Below are 15,878 nucleotides of genomic sequence, written 5' to 3' on the forward strand. Positions count from 1 at the left end.
TTTCAGTTGTAATATGGGTAATATGGCCCACTTAAATGAGCCAGACTTGTCGAAATAAGTCAGACTTTCTCTTAATCCTGCTTCGTGGAATACCCCACAGGTCAAGATAGGCAGCAAGTTCCACATAAAAGTACCAAAAGAAACAGGTAATACCACTAAAACACGCTAAAACAAAGAAACAGACAACATACAATGAGCGGGATAACAGCACACGCTCATACATAACAGCATATAGCGGTCAGGGGCTAGACGGAGACTGGGAATTAATAACGAATTGAAAGTAGTTACATCATTCTGTGACAACAATATTTTTAAACCTATCAACAGAGACCAAAACAGCTGGATGGGCCTTTCAATCAAGGAAACAAACCAGTAAAAGTACAAGAAGAATTGAACTCTTTAGCCTTTCCATTTTAAAGTAGTTTGCTAAAGCTGAAGTAGGTCAAAGTGTCCACCCTGACATGAACTATCTGGTCACCCTATGACTGCAGACATGTGCGACATCTTTCTGGTTATTACAGCACATCGGAGTGTTGGGTATGGAGTACAAAGACTGTGTTAGAGGGACACCTTGCGTAAAGAGCTACAACTCAATCATTTGCTTCTAAAAATGTCTCCACCAGGATTCCTGCAGTGATTCCTACAAGCCCATGTCCAAACATGGCCAGGAGATCTACCACTGCTTTAGGAAGAAGTCCCACCCTCCCTCGTTACACCTACTATAAACAGCTGACACTCACATCCATGTGCAGTATGAGAATGTGCAGAGAAGCCTAAAACTACACTGGACTGATTATCCAATGTGATGCCTGGCATCTACCCGTCCTGGGCATTCTCAGAGGGCATCACTGCGCCCACAGAGGGAAGCCAGGGGACACGCAAACTCCACACACTGTGCACAATAACTGAGGCAACTTTAACAGCAGGGGTTATCTGGATGGGGGGGAAATGGAGGATAAGGAGCATAAGGGAGATAAGAGGACGAGGAGACAGTGGAGAAAAGATGGAAAATTACAGAAAGAAAAATTACAGAAACGATAAAGGGTCTGTTATGTAACAAACAGGCACACACACACACACCCACTGCAGCGTAACTGGCCAGCTACAGAGAATTTATAAATAAACTCTGAAGCAACCAACCCAATCAAACTGGAGAATCTCACCACCATCGAGAGGGAAAAGGAGACAAAGGGGACACTGCTGCCCCAGCTTTGCCTTTGATGGCCCTGTAATGATGAGTGTGACTGTGTGACAGGCACAAAGACACGGACTTCACAGCACAGCGCACAGGCAGACATCAATACACACGCACCGCGGAGCGCGCTCAGACGGACACCCGCACCGCGGAGCGCGCTCAGACAGACACCCGCACCGCGGAGCGCGCTCAGACGGTCACCCGCACCGCGGAGCGCGCTCAGACGGACACCCGCACCGCGGAGCGCGCTCAGACGGACACCCGCACCGCGGAGGGCGCTCAGACGGACACACGCACCGCGGAGCGCGCTCAGACGGACACCCGCACCGCAGGCAGCAACCACACACACAGACAGTGGTACAATACATCAAACATACACAGACCCTACACTTGATGCGACAGGAGCATAGAACTGAATCACATAACAGGAAGTGAAACGACAACAATCCCTGGAGACGGAGCCCTTTAAGCTAAGAAAGGCCTTGGTAGGGGGGCAGCGTTCCACAGGTAGGAGGCGCTGAGTCGAAGACACTCGCCCCCTCCCCCCTGTAGGAAGGCGAGTGTGAGTGGTAATGAGGGGGGGGGGTGCCTCTCCACAGCACGGAATAATGGAGTCTGACTTCATGCCGCAGGTGAAGTCATCGTTGACTCAACCAGTTGGAAAGTGGGAGGAAGAGGGGGAAGAACAGGAGGGAGGGGGCAGAGGCGGCACACGCAGGGGTGTCATTGTCATTACATCTGCGCACGGCAGCCGGGGAGGGTGTCCAACACAGGACTGCGAGGGCGGCGCCAAAAGCCCAAAATACAAGCAAAGGGTGAGACACGGCTAACACAGTGCCATCTCCCACCCGGGGGGCTCTGAGACTCCTGGTGTCTCTGGGGGCTCGCTTAGGTCACTGAGGGACAGAGAATTCACACTGCATGCGATGTATGAGGAGTGGGGGCCCAGCCCGCTGTGCAGCTTCAGCACGACAGAGTCACAGCCCAGCCCGCTGTGCAGCTTCAGCACGACAGAGTCACAGCCCAGCCCGCTGTGCAGCTTCAGCACGACAGAGTCACAGCCCAGCCCGCGGTGCAGCTTCAGCACGACAGAGTCACAGCCCAGCCCGCTGTGCAGCTTCAGCACGACAGAGTCACAGCCCAGCCCGCTGTGCAGCTTCAGCACGACAGAGTCACAGCCCAGCCCAGCACACAAGCCTGACGGCGACATTGACGGCTCACAGAGGCTCACATCGTGCTCATTATGTAAGGACAGAACAGGAGTCCTCAGCTTCTGACCGTGCTAATCCACGCTCACCCCCGGAAGCTGCAGCAAAGACCTTCTCCTGCTTTAGGGCTAACCAGAGCAAAGCCAGGGGTCTTCCTGCTCGCTGTTGTGGCGACGGCGCTTTGTAAACAATCTGCACAAAACACAGACAGACACACACAGAAAGAGACAGGGGGGCCGTAAAGCACGCACACACACCGAAATAGCCACAGGACGAGAGAATAATAGTGAACAGAGAGCCACGTGAAAAGAGAAAGAGAGGGTCATTGTTCTCTGAAGACAGAGGGGTGGCTGTGTGATCAGGACCTCCGGAACCACAGTGCCCTCCCCCAACCCCACTCCCACTCCCACTCCCCCTCCCCCAAAGTTCAGGATAGGTGAAGAGGAAAGAGCAATGCAGGGGAGAGCGGCAGTGCTGGGGGCAGGTCTGCATTCCTGTCAGAGGAGGGCGCTTCAGGTCACCAGTAGGGGGCAGCACAGGGATCGCCGCTGCAGGTTAAAAAAGACGGCTGGACCCAGTACCCACTGAGCCACCGACTGGCACAAACCAGAGGAGCCATCGAGGTTTCAGACATAGCCCAGGCTTTCTGCCATCCGCGTGACATGTGGATCGGGCCGTGTTTCCTACCCCCTGTGCCTGACTCAGCGAGCGAACGGCGGCCATGGCGATGGCGACCCTGCCAGTGACTTATTCAGGAGATGCTCCGAGGAGACGGCTGCAGTGGGTGGGGCTGCAGCTCAATATGCGGCTTGTGTGTCGTGTCCGCACTGATGGGCTCTCACACGCACGCACACACAAACGCACATGCACACACCCCCCGCTCATACCCCTCCCTGCCCAAAACTGTGAGCAGAACTCTGTCCCTAGCCCCGCCCCTTCCAAGCTGACCCAGGTAATGTGACATGAGTGCCGTCGGTCCTGGTCCCACCGCTGTTTGCATGAAGATAAATCTTCATCCACCCCCCTGCCGTGACCCCCCCATGTTTCCTGTTTGAAATGCTGCCTTCCTTCAGCCCCCCTGTGGTGGGTTGGCACCATCTCCTGGCTTCGTGCTGCTGTCTTCTCTCTGGATGCACGGTGAATATTAGCATTACATCCTGGTGAATAATAAAGGCCATGGGAATATGTGTGCGTGTGCGACGAGAGAGAGAGAGAGAGAGAGAGAGCGATGGAGGCGGAGGATGGAGCAGCACGCAATCGGCGCTGCGGCACAGCACCTGACTGAGCTGACAGCCTGTAATGGCCACTCTTAAATCCTGTAGGTCACCTGTCTGTGTCATGGTCGCTGAATTGCAGTGAGATGTTACGCACTTAACCCAGCTAAAATGCACAAACGCAATTAATCCAGATGAAAAAGACAGCAGGGCCAAATGCACACTCCTAAACCAAACATAGTGAGCCTGAACAATCAGAGCCAAACAGGATAAATCCACAGGTTTGAAGACCCTCAGGCCAAACACGCACAAGCAGCGCAGAACACCACACCCAAACTGCACCTCCACAACAAAGGCGGGGCAAACACACACAAACAACACAGCTAACCAAACATTAAGAAGTGATGAACCCTGACCCCCCAGGACCGCTTCCTCTCTGGGCCACACCTCAGTGCAGGCTGGGGTGAGGGGGGGGGGGGGTTGCAGACATCTTTGTCCCAGGAGCTCGACAGAGACACAAAGCCCACGGCGACCATGTTGTGGACGGCCTGACACCAGTTCCCCTAGACAGTAATACCGGAGGGGGTGCAGCTGGTTGCCTGGATACCAACCTAATTGAGGGCTCTCTGGGGAGTTAGGTCCATCAGACGGAGCCCCCATTCCAGACGGGGCTTGGCTCCTCACAGCCACGCACAGGAACACGGCAGTGGTACGCGTGTCTCGTCAGAGGGCAACATTAACGTCTAAGACTGACCCCTTTTAAATAGCGCAGCCTCCCTGCGTGCGGAAACTCTTAGCGGAGTGATAAAGAGATACATGAATAATGGGGAGCCTGCGAAGAGCTACTGTATCCTGGCCACATTAGTGCTGCAGCCTCGCATCATGACTGTGAGCACCCTGCGAGGGTTTTCTTGGGATGCCAGGGACACCGTCTGCCTGTCAGCGCCTCTCGTTAAGCGCACGGTCCCATTTCTGCTGCACTGCAGATGAGTTGCCTTCTGCTCGACATCGGCGTGGTCACCTGGTTACGGCAGAGGACTGCATCCGGTGACGCGTTCCCAGTTTGACGTCTGAAGATTATGCCACCAGATAAGTGGGGCACTCGTGTCGCATTCGTGCGGCGCGCTCCGGCAAACGCGCACTGGCACAAACACACACTCACACTGTCTCTTTAGATTCTCATTCACCAGGACCCCTCTTGGACGTGAAGGGTGTCAGCATCTTGAGGGGGAGGGGGCATTATTCTCAAATGTCAAGCACGCTCTTAGCAACTGCGCCAGCACCCCCCCCCCCCCCCAGCCCTCCCTGCTTCAAATCGAATCTCTCCAGGAAAAAAAAAAAAAAAAACGCACAACACACACACATAAACAGAGGCCACAGCAACGGGCAAACAAACAGCAGCAACAGCCGCTTGTGAAATAGAAGATAAAAGCGTGCAGCTCTGCAGAGATGATCACAGCCCTCTGCTCTTACCTGGTAAGCACAGTTCTCCTGGTGAACCATCCTCCAGCGCATCCTATACTCAGAGAGAACGGGGCCGATGCAGCAGAGTCGGGAGCAGCTGGCTGATTCGCCGGGAGAGAGAGAGAGGGAGGGCGAGACGGACCGCTCCCTGGAGCCGATTAAAATGGATGCCGGTGTCGCTCTGCTGGGAGAAAGCTACCAGAACCTGGCAGTAAAGCACCTCTCTCTGACAGAACTGAACGCTTCTTCCAGGAAAGCGGAGGGAAAAGCAGGGAGGAGAGAGAGAGAGAGAGTGAGAGATGGGAGGATATGACTCTCACATCACTCTCTCAGACTGGCAAAAGGGGGGAGGGGTGGAGAGAACGAACTGCCAATCAGAGAGGCAACCAGCCAATCCTGCAGCAGAAAGGGGCGGGAAGAAGGGAGGAGCCATATTCCCAGCTCCAAAAGGCAGAAATCACGGAGTGTTCAGATGGGAACGTCGTCACAGATGGGTGCCAGGGGGAGGGGGAGGGGGAGGGGGTGGGGCCGGTGAAGGGGGAAGCTCTGGAAATCTCTCAATTATCAGGAGTCAACTTTTCCTCTTGTAATATTAAAGCTAAATAAATGAACACGTCACCTTCATCGCTGTTCTGTTAATCTGATTCACATTTGCCCACACAGATTCCCTATATGGGGACTGAATTGAATTTGCCCTGTAATACCGCCCCGCTCTCTAAGAGCCAGGCCGTCTCACTGCCTGGGCAAACGACAGTGACGTACTACTGGGTCTCCTTATCGTGACAAGGGCTCAGCATCAGGCCTGTGCTTAGCGTCTGACTGGTAGCTCACGTCTCACACAGGTTCAGCACTTAAGGCAGGAGCGTGCGAGAAGCCAGGCCTTTTGCACACTGCCGAACATGGACCAGCTCACGGCAGCCATTGGCTTTGCCACAAATTGCACTGAGAATTGCACAAGCCTTATATTGGAAATAACCATCAGGTAAGATCAGACATCGGGGGCATAGCTCCCCCCCCCCCCCCCAAGGCCCAAAGAATTCAGTAAATAGTAAATAACCATAAAGTGAATGGTACGGTGCAGGTGGTGCAAGCAAGAGTGACAGAGAGTGGCATGTGTGTGAGAATGCCCCCCCCCCCCCCCACAGCAAACGGGGGATTATCACACAGCGATGACAGCTGGTGCTTCAGCCGGCCAGCACGGCTTCTTCCTCTCTCTCGCTCCCACGCCGAGGGCCGGACGCAGGCCAAGCCTCACTCTCATGCTAAAAACCCGGCTGCTAATCGCACACATGACCTCGCGGAGGGCGAAACAGAGCAGAAGGGGACCAAACGGACGAGGATGCCGAGATCTCTCTCTGCCCGGAGAGTTCTGTGGCACTGCAGACCAGTGGGGCAGTGTGCGAGCAGAATCAGGGCTCGCGTGTCGTGTGTGAGGGGCTGAACTGCGTTTATATGCAGAAAGAGTCACAGTGCAGACACACACACGGCATTCAGGAGCGACCAGGTAGGACATCGGAGATAAGAAGCAGGAAGCAGAATGTGATCTGAACATCCCTGGGTCAGATTCTTCAGGGTGCCTAGGGATACCTGTCCACCCATCAGCAGTGACACACAGCCGCCTCACAAACAATGACTGCTGCATAATTTTCCCCAATAATTTGTGCTGGTAAGTTTAATGAACTGGAAGGGGATCGATCCCATTTCAGGTCTGAACTCTCTTGTCGAACAAGGTTGATGGTTTACAGTTCTGGGAAAAGGCTGCAGGCAAAGCAGGCGGCCCGGCGCTGCCGTCCCGGCCATTCGCTGCCCTCGGCGGGTTTCCCGGCACCGTGCCTCAGCATCATTCCAGCAGAACCGCAGTCCAGTCCGCACCTCACACCCTCCCATGTGCCACTGAACTGCAGCCTCATAGGTAACATAATGCCAAATGCTGCCTATTTATAAAATATTAATACGTTGTTTTGTTGATTATAATCACTGCTATTACTGGAACATAAGATTTGGTTACTGCTGATCAGCAAGCTTGAAGTTCAAACAGAGGGTCCCCTTGCCAGGCTGTCCATGCGAGCATGTGGCCCACAGTGGATGGGCACCCCTTGCATTTTGCCCCCTGGGTGCTGTGCGCGGTCGGCAATGGGCTCCCAGTTTAGTACGACCCGGCTTTGGATTCCCATCTACACCAGTGTTTCCCAGTCTGGTCCTCGGGGACGCACCCTTCCAGCTCCCTGCCAGACAGTCCCCTGCCAAAAATGTGGACGATCTGTGGGTCCCCAAGGACCGGACTGTGAAACAATGATCCACACGAACAGAAGATGCACAAACAGAGCCTCTCTGGCCCGCACCGGAGCGGGCCTCGTGATGACATATTCCTGAAATTAAATACGATAAAACACTACCTCAAAATCAGATAACGGTCATGAACGGTCGCGGTTATGTTTCATTCCGCATAACTGTCCCCTCATGCCTCCAATCAGAACCTCATTCTCACAAATCTGACACCAGGCTTCGACCAATTAGGTACTAGGACACCAATGAAGGTTGGATAGTACAGGGGACCATAATGTTTGTGATTTATCCTGAACGTATTAGAAGCCAACCAAAGAAGGTGATGATCCTGATTCAGGCACATTCTGCCGGGGTGTTAATGAGGGAGGATGTCAGTCACATAAGGAGATGTACTTGCACTGCAGGGCTGCAGCATCTGCTGGCTGATAACAGGGACGGCCCCCTCAGTGTCCACCGCTGCCCCCCAGTGGACCCTCACGGCGAGGCGAGCTCTGTCCACAGGGCTTCACGGGTGGGAGAGCAAAGCACATACGGGTGAAGGACACATCTGTCATAATGTGCAAAAGCAGGAAGAGGCCAGGACTCCTGAAGGGCTTGGGCCGACTCTAATGTGCTGGAGAGTCTGTCCAGGGAGCTGCGCTATCAAATGATGACAAATGCACTGTGCTGTTTGATGTACGGATCCCACAGCTGCTCTTTGATTATAGGTAACCTAAGAGCCCCCCAGCCCCCCCTCCGGTATCACCTCACCTCCCGCAGATGCTTCATCTTTCTCTTCAGACAGACACAAGGTCACGGCATCACCTTAGATTGGGTTCAAGGGCGACCGTAACTTTAGCCCAAGGCACTGGGCTCACGCTAACGCAGAAGCTGATCCTTATCTCTCCTTCTGGTATGCAGAGCGATCATCACAGCCTCAAAGGCTCGGTGATACGATCATTCGCTTACAGCCCCAGCCTCCCTGTATCTCCCAACCACCAGTAACAAAACGGATTAAGTGTTGGCATCCTAGGGCCAATGATAGCGCTCTCACAGAGGAGCGGATGTGGGTGGGGCCGCGGGGATCAGAGTGATTCTGGCTGGGTGTTTTCCGGGGTAGCTGCGTGTGCCCGGGGCTTGGAAGTACAGCCTGTACCCATCCGGGTATAAATGTGCCCACAGGTCGGTGCCAGCACCTCATCGTTAAATATAGCCGCACGCAGACGTCACCTCTCCCCGCGCGGCCGGCCGGCTGAAACACCGACAGACGCACGGAAACGGTAATTAAGGAGAGACGACCACAATCGATTACTCACAAGGTAACACACAGCTGCTCCCCCCCCCCCCCGGCAACTAACTGGAAGTTGTTCCGCTCTTCCTGACTCATGTGGCACTTCAGCTTCTCTGATTTGTGGTCTGAGTGAAGTTCACAGAGTAAAGAGGAAACATGCTATAAGAAATACTGCACGTAATACTACTAATAAAATAATAATAATAATGCCGTATATTTGCCATGTCATTTTTTAATGTAAGAAACTGCTATTGACAGACTGGCAGCCATTGGGGAGCTCTGGGCGGGGGAGGAGGCAGAGATTCAGACTAGCAAAATGTTACAAGCATTTCCTTCCTGCCTTGTTGGAGATGGGAAGCCCCCCCCTCGTGGAGAAGTGACAGACAACTGCCCTCCCCCCCCCACTCCATTCCAGTGGAGGTTGTGCCAGCAGCGGTCAGCAGAGGACAGGGCAGCGACGGCGGGGGGCTGAGGCCAGGCTGGCGGGGGGGGAAGGGGGGGGGGGTAGGCTGCCATTGGCTGGCCTGCCTTCATGCCCTGTGTGCAGTGACACAAACAGGGCTGTCAGGCGTGATGTCACACCGGGGGGGGCCTCGAGCTGCCAGTTTTAAAGCACAGGATCCAATAGCAGTGTGTTGACCTGCCATGGAAACTGCTGTATTTTTAGCCTGATAATAAGGCAGTGTGAGCCCAACCCAGGTCCACGGGGCCCCAGACAGGCCTCGCCAACGGAAAAGAGTTAGCACGCAGGCCCACCCAATGCAGTTTACACTGCGCAGACGGCAGTGATAAGCTGGCCTCGCAGTAATGGGATAAGGAAGCCATAAAGAGACCCACCCGCATTCATTGCTCTGTGACTCATCATTTTATAGGACAGTTTTGTTTCGAAAAGCCGTCCTGTACTCTCAAACTCAAACTCAGGGGGGGGGTTTCAAGGCGGAGAAGCCAGAACGGCAGGTCCATCTGCTGCTTGGCGTGGTGAGCGTCCCTCCGGCCGGCGGGCGGGCGGGGGACCGTAGCGCTGTGCCCTGACTCGGTGCTCATCCAAAGCAGCACAGGCCCTGAAGCCATGACGACGCAGTGCCACGCTCCGTTTGTAAATATGCTGCTACATGTTCGCTTTTGCTCTGTTCTGCTTCTGTGGAGGCTGCTACTGACAGATCAGCGTGTCTGTGTGCGGAATGTAAAGATGGCCAGGAGACGAGCTGCATGTTAAAACTGAAACACCAATGCCATTTCTGGGGCCGTTTTGTGGAGCGTTTGGAGGGGTTGCGGTATTCTGAAGGTAATATTTCTCATTACACTGTAGCATGGGGGTGTCTGATTGTTCCTGACTTGCTTTGTACTGATTAGCCACGTTTCTTTCCGGAAAAGGGAAACACTACAACTGTGGGGGGGGGGGGGGTGGTAACTGCCCCATAAATCTATGTTGCACCTCCCACACCCAGCTCTGATCAAAGCATCCTTCACCCGCCTTTTCATTGAGCAGGACAGGTGGAGAGGAACCAGGCCGGGTCTTGGTGCAGCCCTCTCGGGCCAGGACAAGCAGCACTGGACCCCCCCCCCGACAGCTTCAGTAAACAGCCGATCGGCGGGAAAGGCACCCGGGGGGCTGTGCGAGCTGAAAATGCAGGACCTGGGTGACACTAGCACACAGTTTGCATAACACAGGGGGCTGAGGGCTAAGGACCCCCATGGCCTTGTCTTTAAAATAAAACTGCTTGTGTGAATATGAACGTCGGCCGTTTAAAGGAAAAGGAACAGTGAGGAACTGAGGCACTGACAGACCAGGGCAAGGCTCTGTAAGCGGGTCTGCTGGAGCGAGCCCCACATTATACCATATAAATAATGATCAGGCGAGGAGAGCGGTGCCTTTCAGAGAAAGAGGTGGCAGAAAGCCCCCTTGGACAGACACCCCCTGGTATGCGAGTCTAAAATACTCATGGCTTCTCTGTGTGACGTCTTGTGTGCTTAGGGGGGGTGCTGTGTGATGCATAAAGCACTCCACACTGATGACTCAGGCTGACGGCAGCGGGGGCAGGGTGCAAGACCTCAAGGGGCAGGAGTGGTAGCTGTGGGCAACGTTGTTTGTAGCATGGACAACAGCAGCCCTCACAGCAGCCCCCCACAGAGACCAGCCACTCTCACAGACACCAGCAGCCCTCACAGAGACCAGCCACTCTCACAGACACCAGCAGCCCTCACAGAGATCAGCCACTCTCACAGACACCAGCAGCCCTCACAGAGACCAGCCACTCTCACAGACACCAGCAGCCTTCACAGATGCCAGCCACTCTCACAGACATCAGCAGCCCTCACAAAGACCAGCCACTCTCACAGAAACCAGCAGCCTTCACAGATGCCAGCCACTCTCACAGACATCAGCAGCCCTCACAGAGACCAGCCACTCTCACAGAAACCAGCAGCCTTCACAGATGCCAGCCACTCTCACAGACACCGGCAGCTTTCACAGCAAAGTGTGCAAGTCCACACTTTACATTACCGAGCATACAATCCTGATCATGGAATTAGCACAGCCCGGGGTAAATCTACATAACACCAACAGGCCGTTTAGCAGACTTTAAACTAAGTAATCATAAATAAAACCCACTACTTTTTTTGCATGTCGGCCTGCACCAGACCCAAGGACCACATGACTGCAGGATAATTAGTCAGTGGGGGAAAAGAGTGAGGTCAAAGTTCACATACTCCATTCAGCGCCACTGCCTGACAGAAAAGCAGGTGGGAGCATCCATCACTGGGACGACTGCAGCTCCCAGCGCTGCGTCCACATCTGACAGCCCCGTATGGCAGAATCCCACTGTGTGCGCTCGTGTGTGTGTGTGTGTGTGTGTGTGTGTGAGAGAGAGGACAAAACGAGAAAGCAGGGGAAGCATGTAGCTGTGAATGTGGATGGTCGGCCTGAGTGGCGTGTGGAGATACGCAGATGCATGGCTGAGCAGCACCAAGCACCACACTGTCCTCTGGAGCCGCTCCGTTACGTGCGATGCTGGGCAGATTCCAGGGCAGCACCAGGACTAGATTAAATAACCTCACAGAAGGCCATATGCTCTCCTCAAGGTATGAATAGGCGCAATTCAACATTGCTGTGGGCCAGAACCTGATAACGCAGATGGGACCATACATTTCTGCATACATTAGAAATGACAAGCTTCAACATGGGACTGACCTGAACTGGCCAGAAATGGGAATCCCATAAACACAAGATGCCAAGGGGAGTATGAGGAATTATAGGACTAACACATGATCCCCTTAAAGGAAAGTCACTCACACACGCACACACACACACACACACACACACACACACACACACATTCAGAAACAGATTCATTAGCCGAAGATCAGGAATTTCCTTTTCTAGATTTTAAGAGAAAAAGAGGAAAATGGTTTACCTGAGATAAGTGCCCAACTTGTAGTGGAGAATCCAATGTTACTTTTAACACAGGTACGCTCCAGAAAAGTATGTATGTATATATAAAGAAAACAGCACGTAAAGATCTTTTAAAGGCAATCTAAACCAGTACGTTAGTGTACAGACCAGCAAGACAAGGAAAAAAGAGCCCAGTGGTTCACTGTGTACTGAGTGAGTCTGCAGCTTGGGTGCGTGTGTGTACGAGTCAAAGTCTGGAGGAGGGGAGTGCTCCGGAAGAAAAGGGGCAGACCCAGACAGCACATACATAAGCCACACCTGGCCACAGCCCCGGCTGCCCCACTCACCCCCCAGATGGAATACCGCACCCCTCCCGGCCCGGCATACCTCCACCCCGCTCTCTGGCTAAGCTGACCCTAAACATAGACTCCCTCAAGCCTGCAGACTGTCTGCCCTTCCCACCTCTGGCCATCAAGCTACACGTTGCTGCCTTTAATCCTTTCATCCTCCCTACTCTTCTTTCTTCACCTCCCTCTCTCCCTCCCTCTCCACGTGGCACTCAGCTTACGCCCTTTGCTTCTGAAAACTCCAAGTTAATTACACACTTGGGAATGAACGGGGGGAGGTTTGTGGTCTCTCTTGCTCTCTGGTTCTCCTACTGGCATGGGGGGGGGGGGGGGGGAGGAAACCCAGGTCACTCCTTTCGGCCCACCCCCACCACGTCCGAAAGCTGTGCTGAGTTAAAATAAGGCACAATTCACACAAACCAGCAGGGCCAAAACAGGACCTGGGGCTGAGAGTGACAGCGAGTCGCACCAACACACGAGCGAAATAAAACTGCAAGTGAAACACACAAAAGGTCACCTCACCAAAAAGGAACACAATGTTTTATACAGGTATTCAAAAGACGGAATTTTAACCGGTAAAATACATTCAACAAAGACACAGTGGTAAGTAGAGTTGGACTGATACCAAAATGTTGACTTTGACACCGATACCAGCTTTGGTACCTCAGTATCAATACCAAATCGATACCATGAAACATACCTACTTAAATATTACATTGCTTTGAAATAAATGGGCCTATTTATGAATGTAACCAACAGCAATAGCCTATTATATAGCTTTAACATTATCAGTGAAATACGCGTAAGTTAATTAAACTCCACCCAGTGCATAGATTGTGATATTAGTTTGGCTTCGGCTGCTGCAAACCCCCTGGACGATCCCCGTCTTGTCAGGCTCATGTTGGTCTCTCTGCTGTCCGTCACATAGCCTGACCTGCTTTTCATCACCATGGAAACAACGTGAAGTCACTCGAAACATAACAACGCTACGTCACATCACTGTCATGTGTCTTATGTCAGTCGTCACGCACACCCGCCGTCTTTACACTCCGTATGTAAGTCCGGCTGAGCGAGAGACAGACACTCCGGCAGGTTAGATGTGCTGCCCGCTCCAAGCAGCGTTTGCTTACTGGGGCTGTCAGGTCTGTGTTTTCACTGTCATTGTTTGGTTTGAAACCCAAATAACGCCATATCTCACTCCTGCTGCTCTGTGTATCAGTTAGATGCGGGTAGTGGGGGGGCAGCGGTTTCCTTATTTCATCTCTCTCCGCTCAGACATGTGAAATGAGCGTGACTGTGTCTCTCCAGAGTGCAGATTCAGCACGTCCACTACGTGACTTCTTAGTGTTTTTTAATGGGTCATGGTTTGTTACAGAATCAGGACTTCTCCAGTTCTTCCACTGCTTTTTTGCTTTCTGCCCTTTCCTCACTCCCACTCCCTCCCTCCCTCCCTCCCTCCCTCCCTCTCTCTTTCACTCATACCTCCCCAATCTGTCTACAGCAGAGTTTCCCAACCCGGTCCTCGGGGACCCACCGCCAGTCCATGTTTTTGCTTCCTTCCAGCTCCCTGCCAGACAGCCCACAAAGCTGGGAAGGAGCAAAAACCTGGACAGTCCCCAAGGGCTGGGAATCACTGGTCTACTGTCTCCACCGGTCTCCACTGGTCTACTGTTTAGCACCGGCGTGCTAAACGTGCAGCATTCCTGGGTGACGGCAGCAGGCAGGTCTGGGCACAGCACCGGCTTTGTGGCCAGCAGGCCTCTGGGGCGTGATTTCTCTCTGTGATTAAGGTCTGTCTTCTGCTCGGTGTCTGGAAACCTGCTGCAGAATGCAGAGCCTTAGGGCAGTCAATAACAGCCATGCTGCAGAATGCAGAGCCTTAGGGCAGTCAATAACAGCCATGTTGCAGAATGCAGAGCCTTAGGGCAGTCAATAACAGCCATGCTGCAGAATGCAGAGCCTTAGGGCAGTCAATAACAGCCATGCTGCAGAATGCAGAGCCTTAGGGCAGTCAATAACAGCCATGCTGCAGAATGCAGAGCCTTAGGGCAGTCAATAACAGCCATGCTGCAGAATGCAGAGCCTTAGGGCAGTCAATAACAGCCATGCTGCAGAATGCAGAGCCTTAGGGCAGTCAATAACAGCCATGCTGCAGAATGCAGAGCCTTAGGGCAGTCAATAACAGCCATGCTGCAGAATGCAGAGCCTTAGGGCAGTCAATAACAGCCATGCTGCAGAATGCAGAGCCTTAGGGCAGTCAATAACAGCCATGCTGCAGAATGCAGAGCCTTAGGGCAGTCAATAACAGCCATGCTGCAGAATGCAGAGCCTTAGGGCAGTCAATAACAGCCATGCTGCAGAATGCAGAGCCTTAGGGCAGTCAATAACAGCCATGCTGCAGAATGCAGAGCCTTAGGGTAGTCAATAACAGCCATGCTGCAGAATGCAGAGCCTTAGGGCAGTCAATAACAGCCATGCTGCAGAATGCAGAGCCTTAGGGCAGTCAATAACAGCCATGCTGCAGAATGCAGAGCCTTAGGGCAGTCAATAACAGCCATGCTGCAGAATGCAGAGCCTTAGGACAGTCAATAACAGCCATGCTGCAGAATGCAGAGCCTTAGGGCAGTCAATAACAGCCATGCAAGTGCGCTACATTTTGATAAAAAGACTAAGCTCAGACCCACAAGGGTTACTGAGAGACCTCCCCCTGTACCAGACGGGGGCATATACCCCAGCTTCATGCCCTGACTGACTGCCAGTGGCCATCGTTTGCAAACTGCTCCCTTTTTCCTTTGGGGTTACTTACATGTTCCAAGAAAAACAAGAAGTAAGGTGGTGATCAGAGGGAATGACACCCGATTCCTCCTCCATTCACAAACACGCAGTAGGGGTGGGATCTGAACAGGAACCCCCCCTCATGCACTGGAGGTATCCCAAAACCTCCCCCCCCCCACACACACAGTTCATAAATTCTGTTCAAGCAGCTCTAGCTGAACACTGGGAAATAACTCAGCAGACGGATAATTTTAGCAGAGTCCTTGGAAGGAGATTAAAGGAATCTTTCCAAAATTGGAAAGGCAGTTGAGGATTTTGCAGATGTTCTTCCAAAATGACCAATTTCACTTGGTGAGAAGCTTTTTACCAATAAGCTGCCACAACAAACGCATCAGAAAATGCCTTCTGTATTACAGCACACAGCCATAGACGGATGCAGCACTGCAGCTAATGGCTAACACTAGCCAGTGGGCCTGCAGCACACAAACAGAGTGGTCTCGGTTTCTTCATCGTGAAGAGTGCTGCCCTCAGCCTCTAATTCCTGATTTTTGGCAGGTTCACATGGTCCGTGTTCCAGAGTCTCGTCCCGGGCCAGCAGAGGGATTTAAAGCCAGTGTGTCAGTGTAGCCAGGCGGCCCTTGGACGACAGATGTCACACGCCGGTGGAGCGTCCCGCAGAGCCAAGCGCTTCTGTGTGCTCAGTGGCCCTTGTGTCAAGCACAGCTCTC

The 15,878-nt window shown here is 53.1% G+C and overlaps 1 protein-coding gene across 5 annotated transcripts in view; it reads right to left on the reverse strand.

The window, feature by feature from the left end:
- schip1 (schwannomin interacting protein 1) overlaps positions 1-15,878 on the reverse strand; it is a 166,242-nt gene that overhangs the window by 15,238 nt on the left and 135,126 nt on the right. Inside the window, exon 1 of one of the 5 annotated variants that reach the window (XM_072701325.1) lies at positions 5,091-5,415. The exons of the other annotated variants lie outside the window; for them this stretch is intronic. Coding sequence (XP_072557426.1) covers positions 5,091-5,132 — 42 coding nt within the window. The 5' untranslated portion in view covers positions 5,133-5,415. Of the gene's footprint in view, positions 1-5,090; positions 5,416-15,878 lie in introns of those variants that run through there. 5 annotated transcript variants of the gene reach the window in all.

This window comes from Paramormyrops kingsleyae, chromosome 17 (genome assembly GCF_048594095.1).
Source record: "Paramormyrops kingsleyae isolate MSU_618 chromosome 17, PKINGS_0.4, whole genome shotgun sequence".
NCBI lineage: Eukaryota > Metazoa > Chordata > Actinopteri > Osteoglossiformes > Mormyridae > Paramormyrops > Paramormyrops kingsleyae.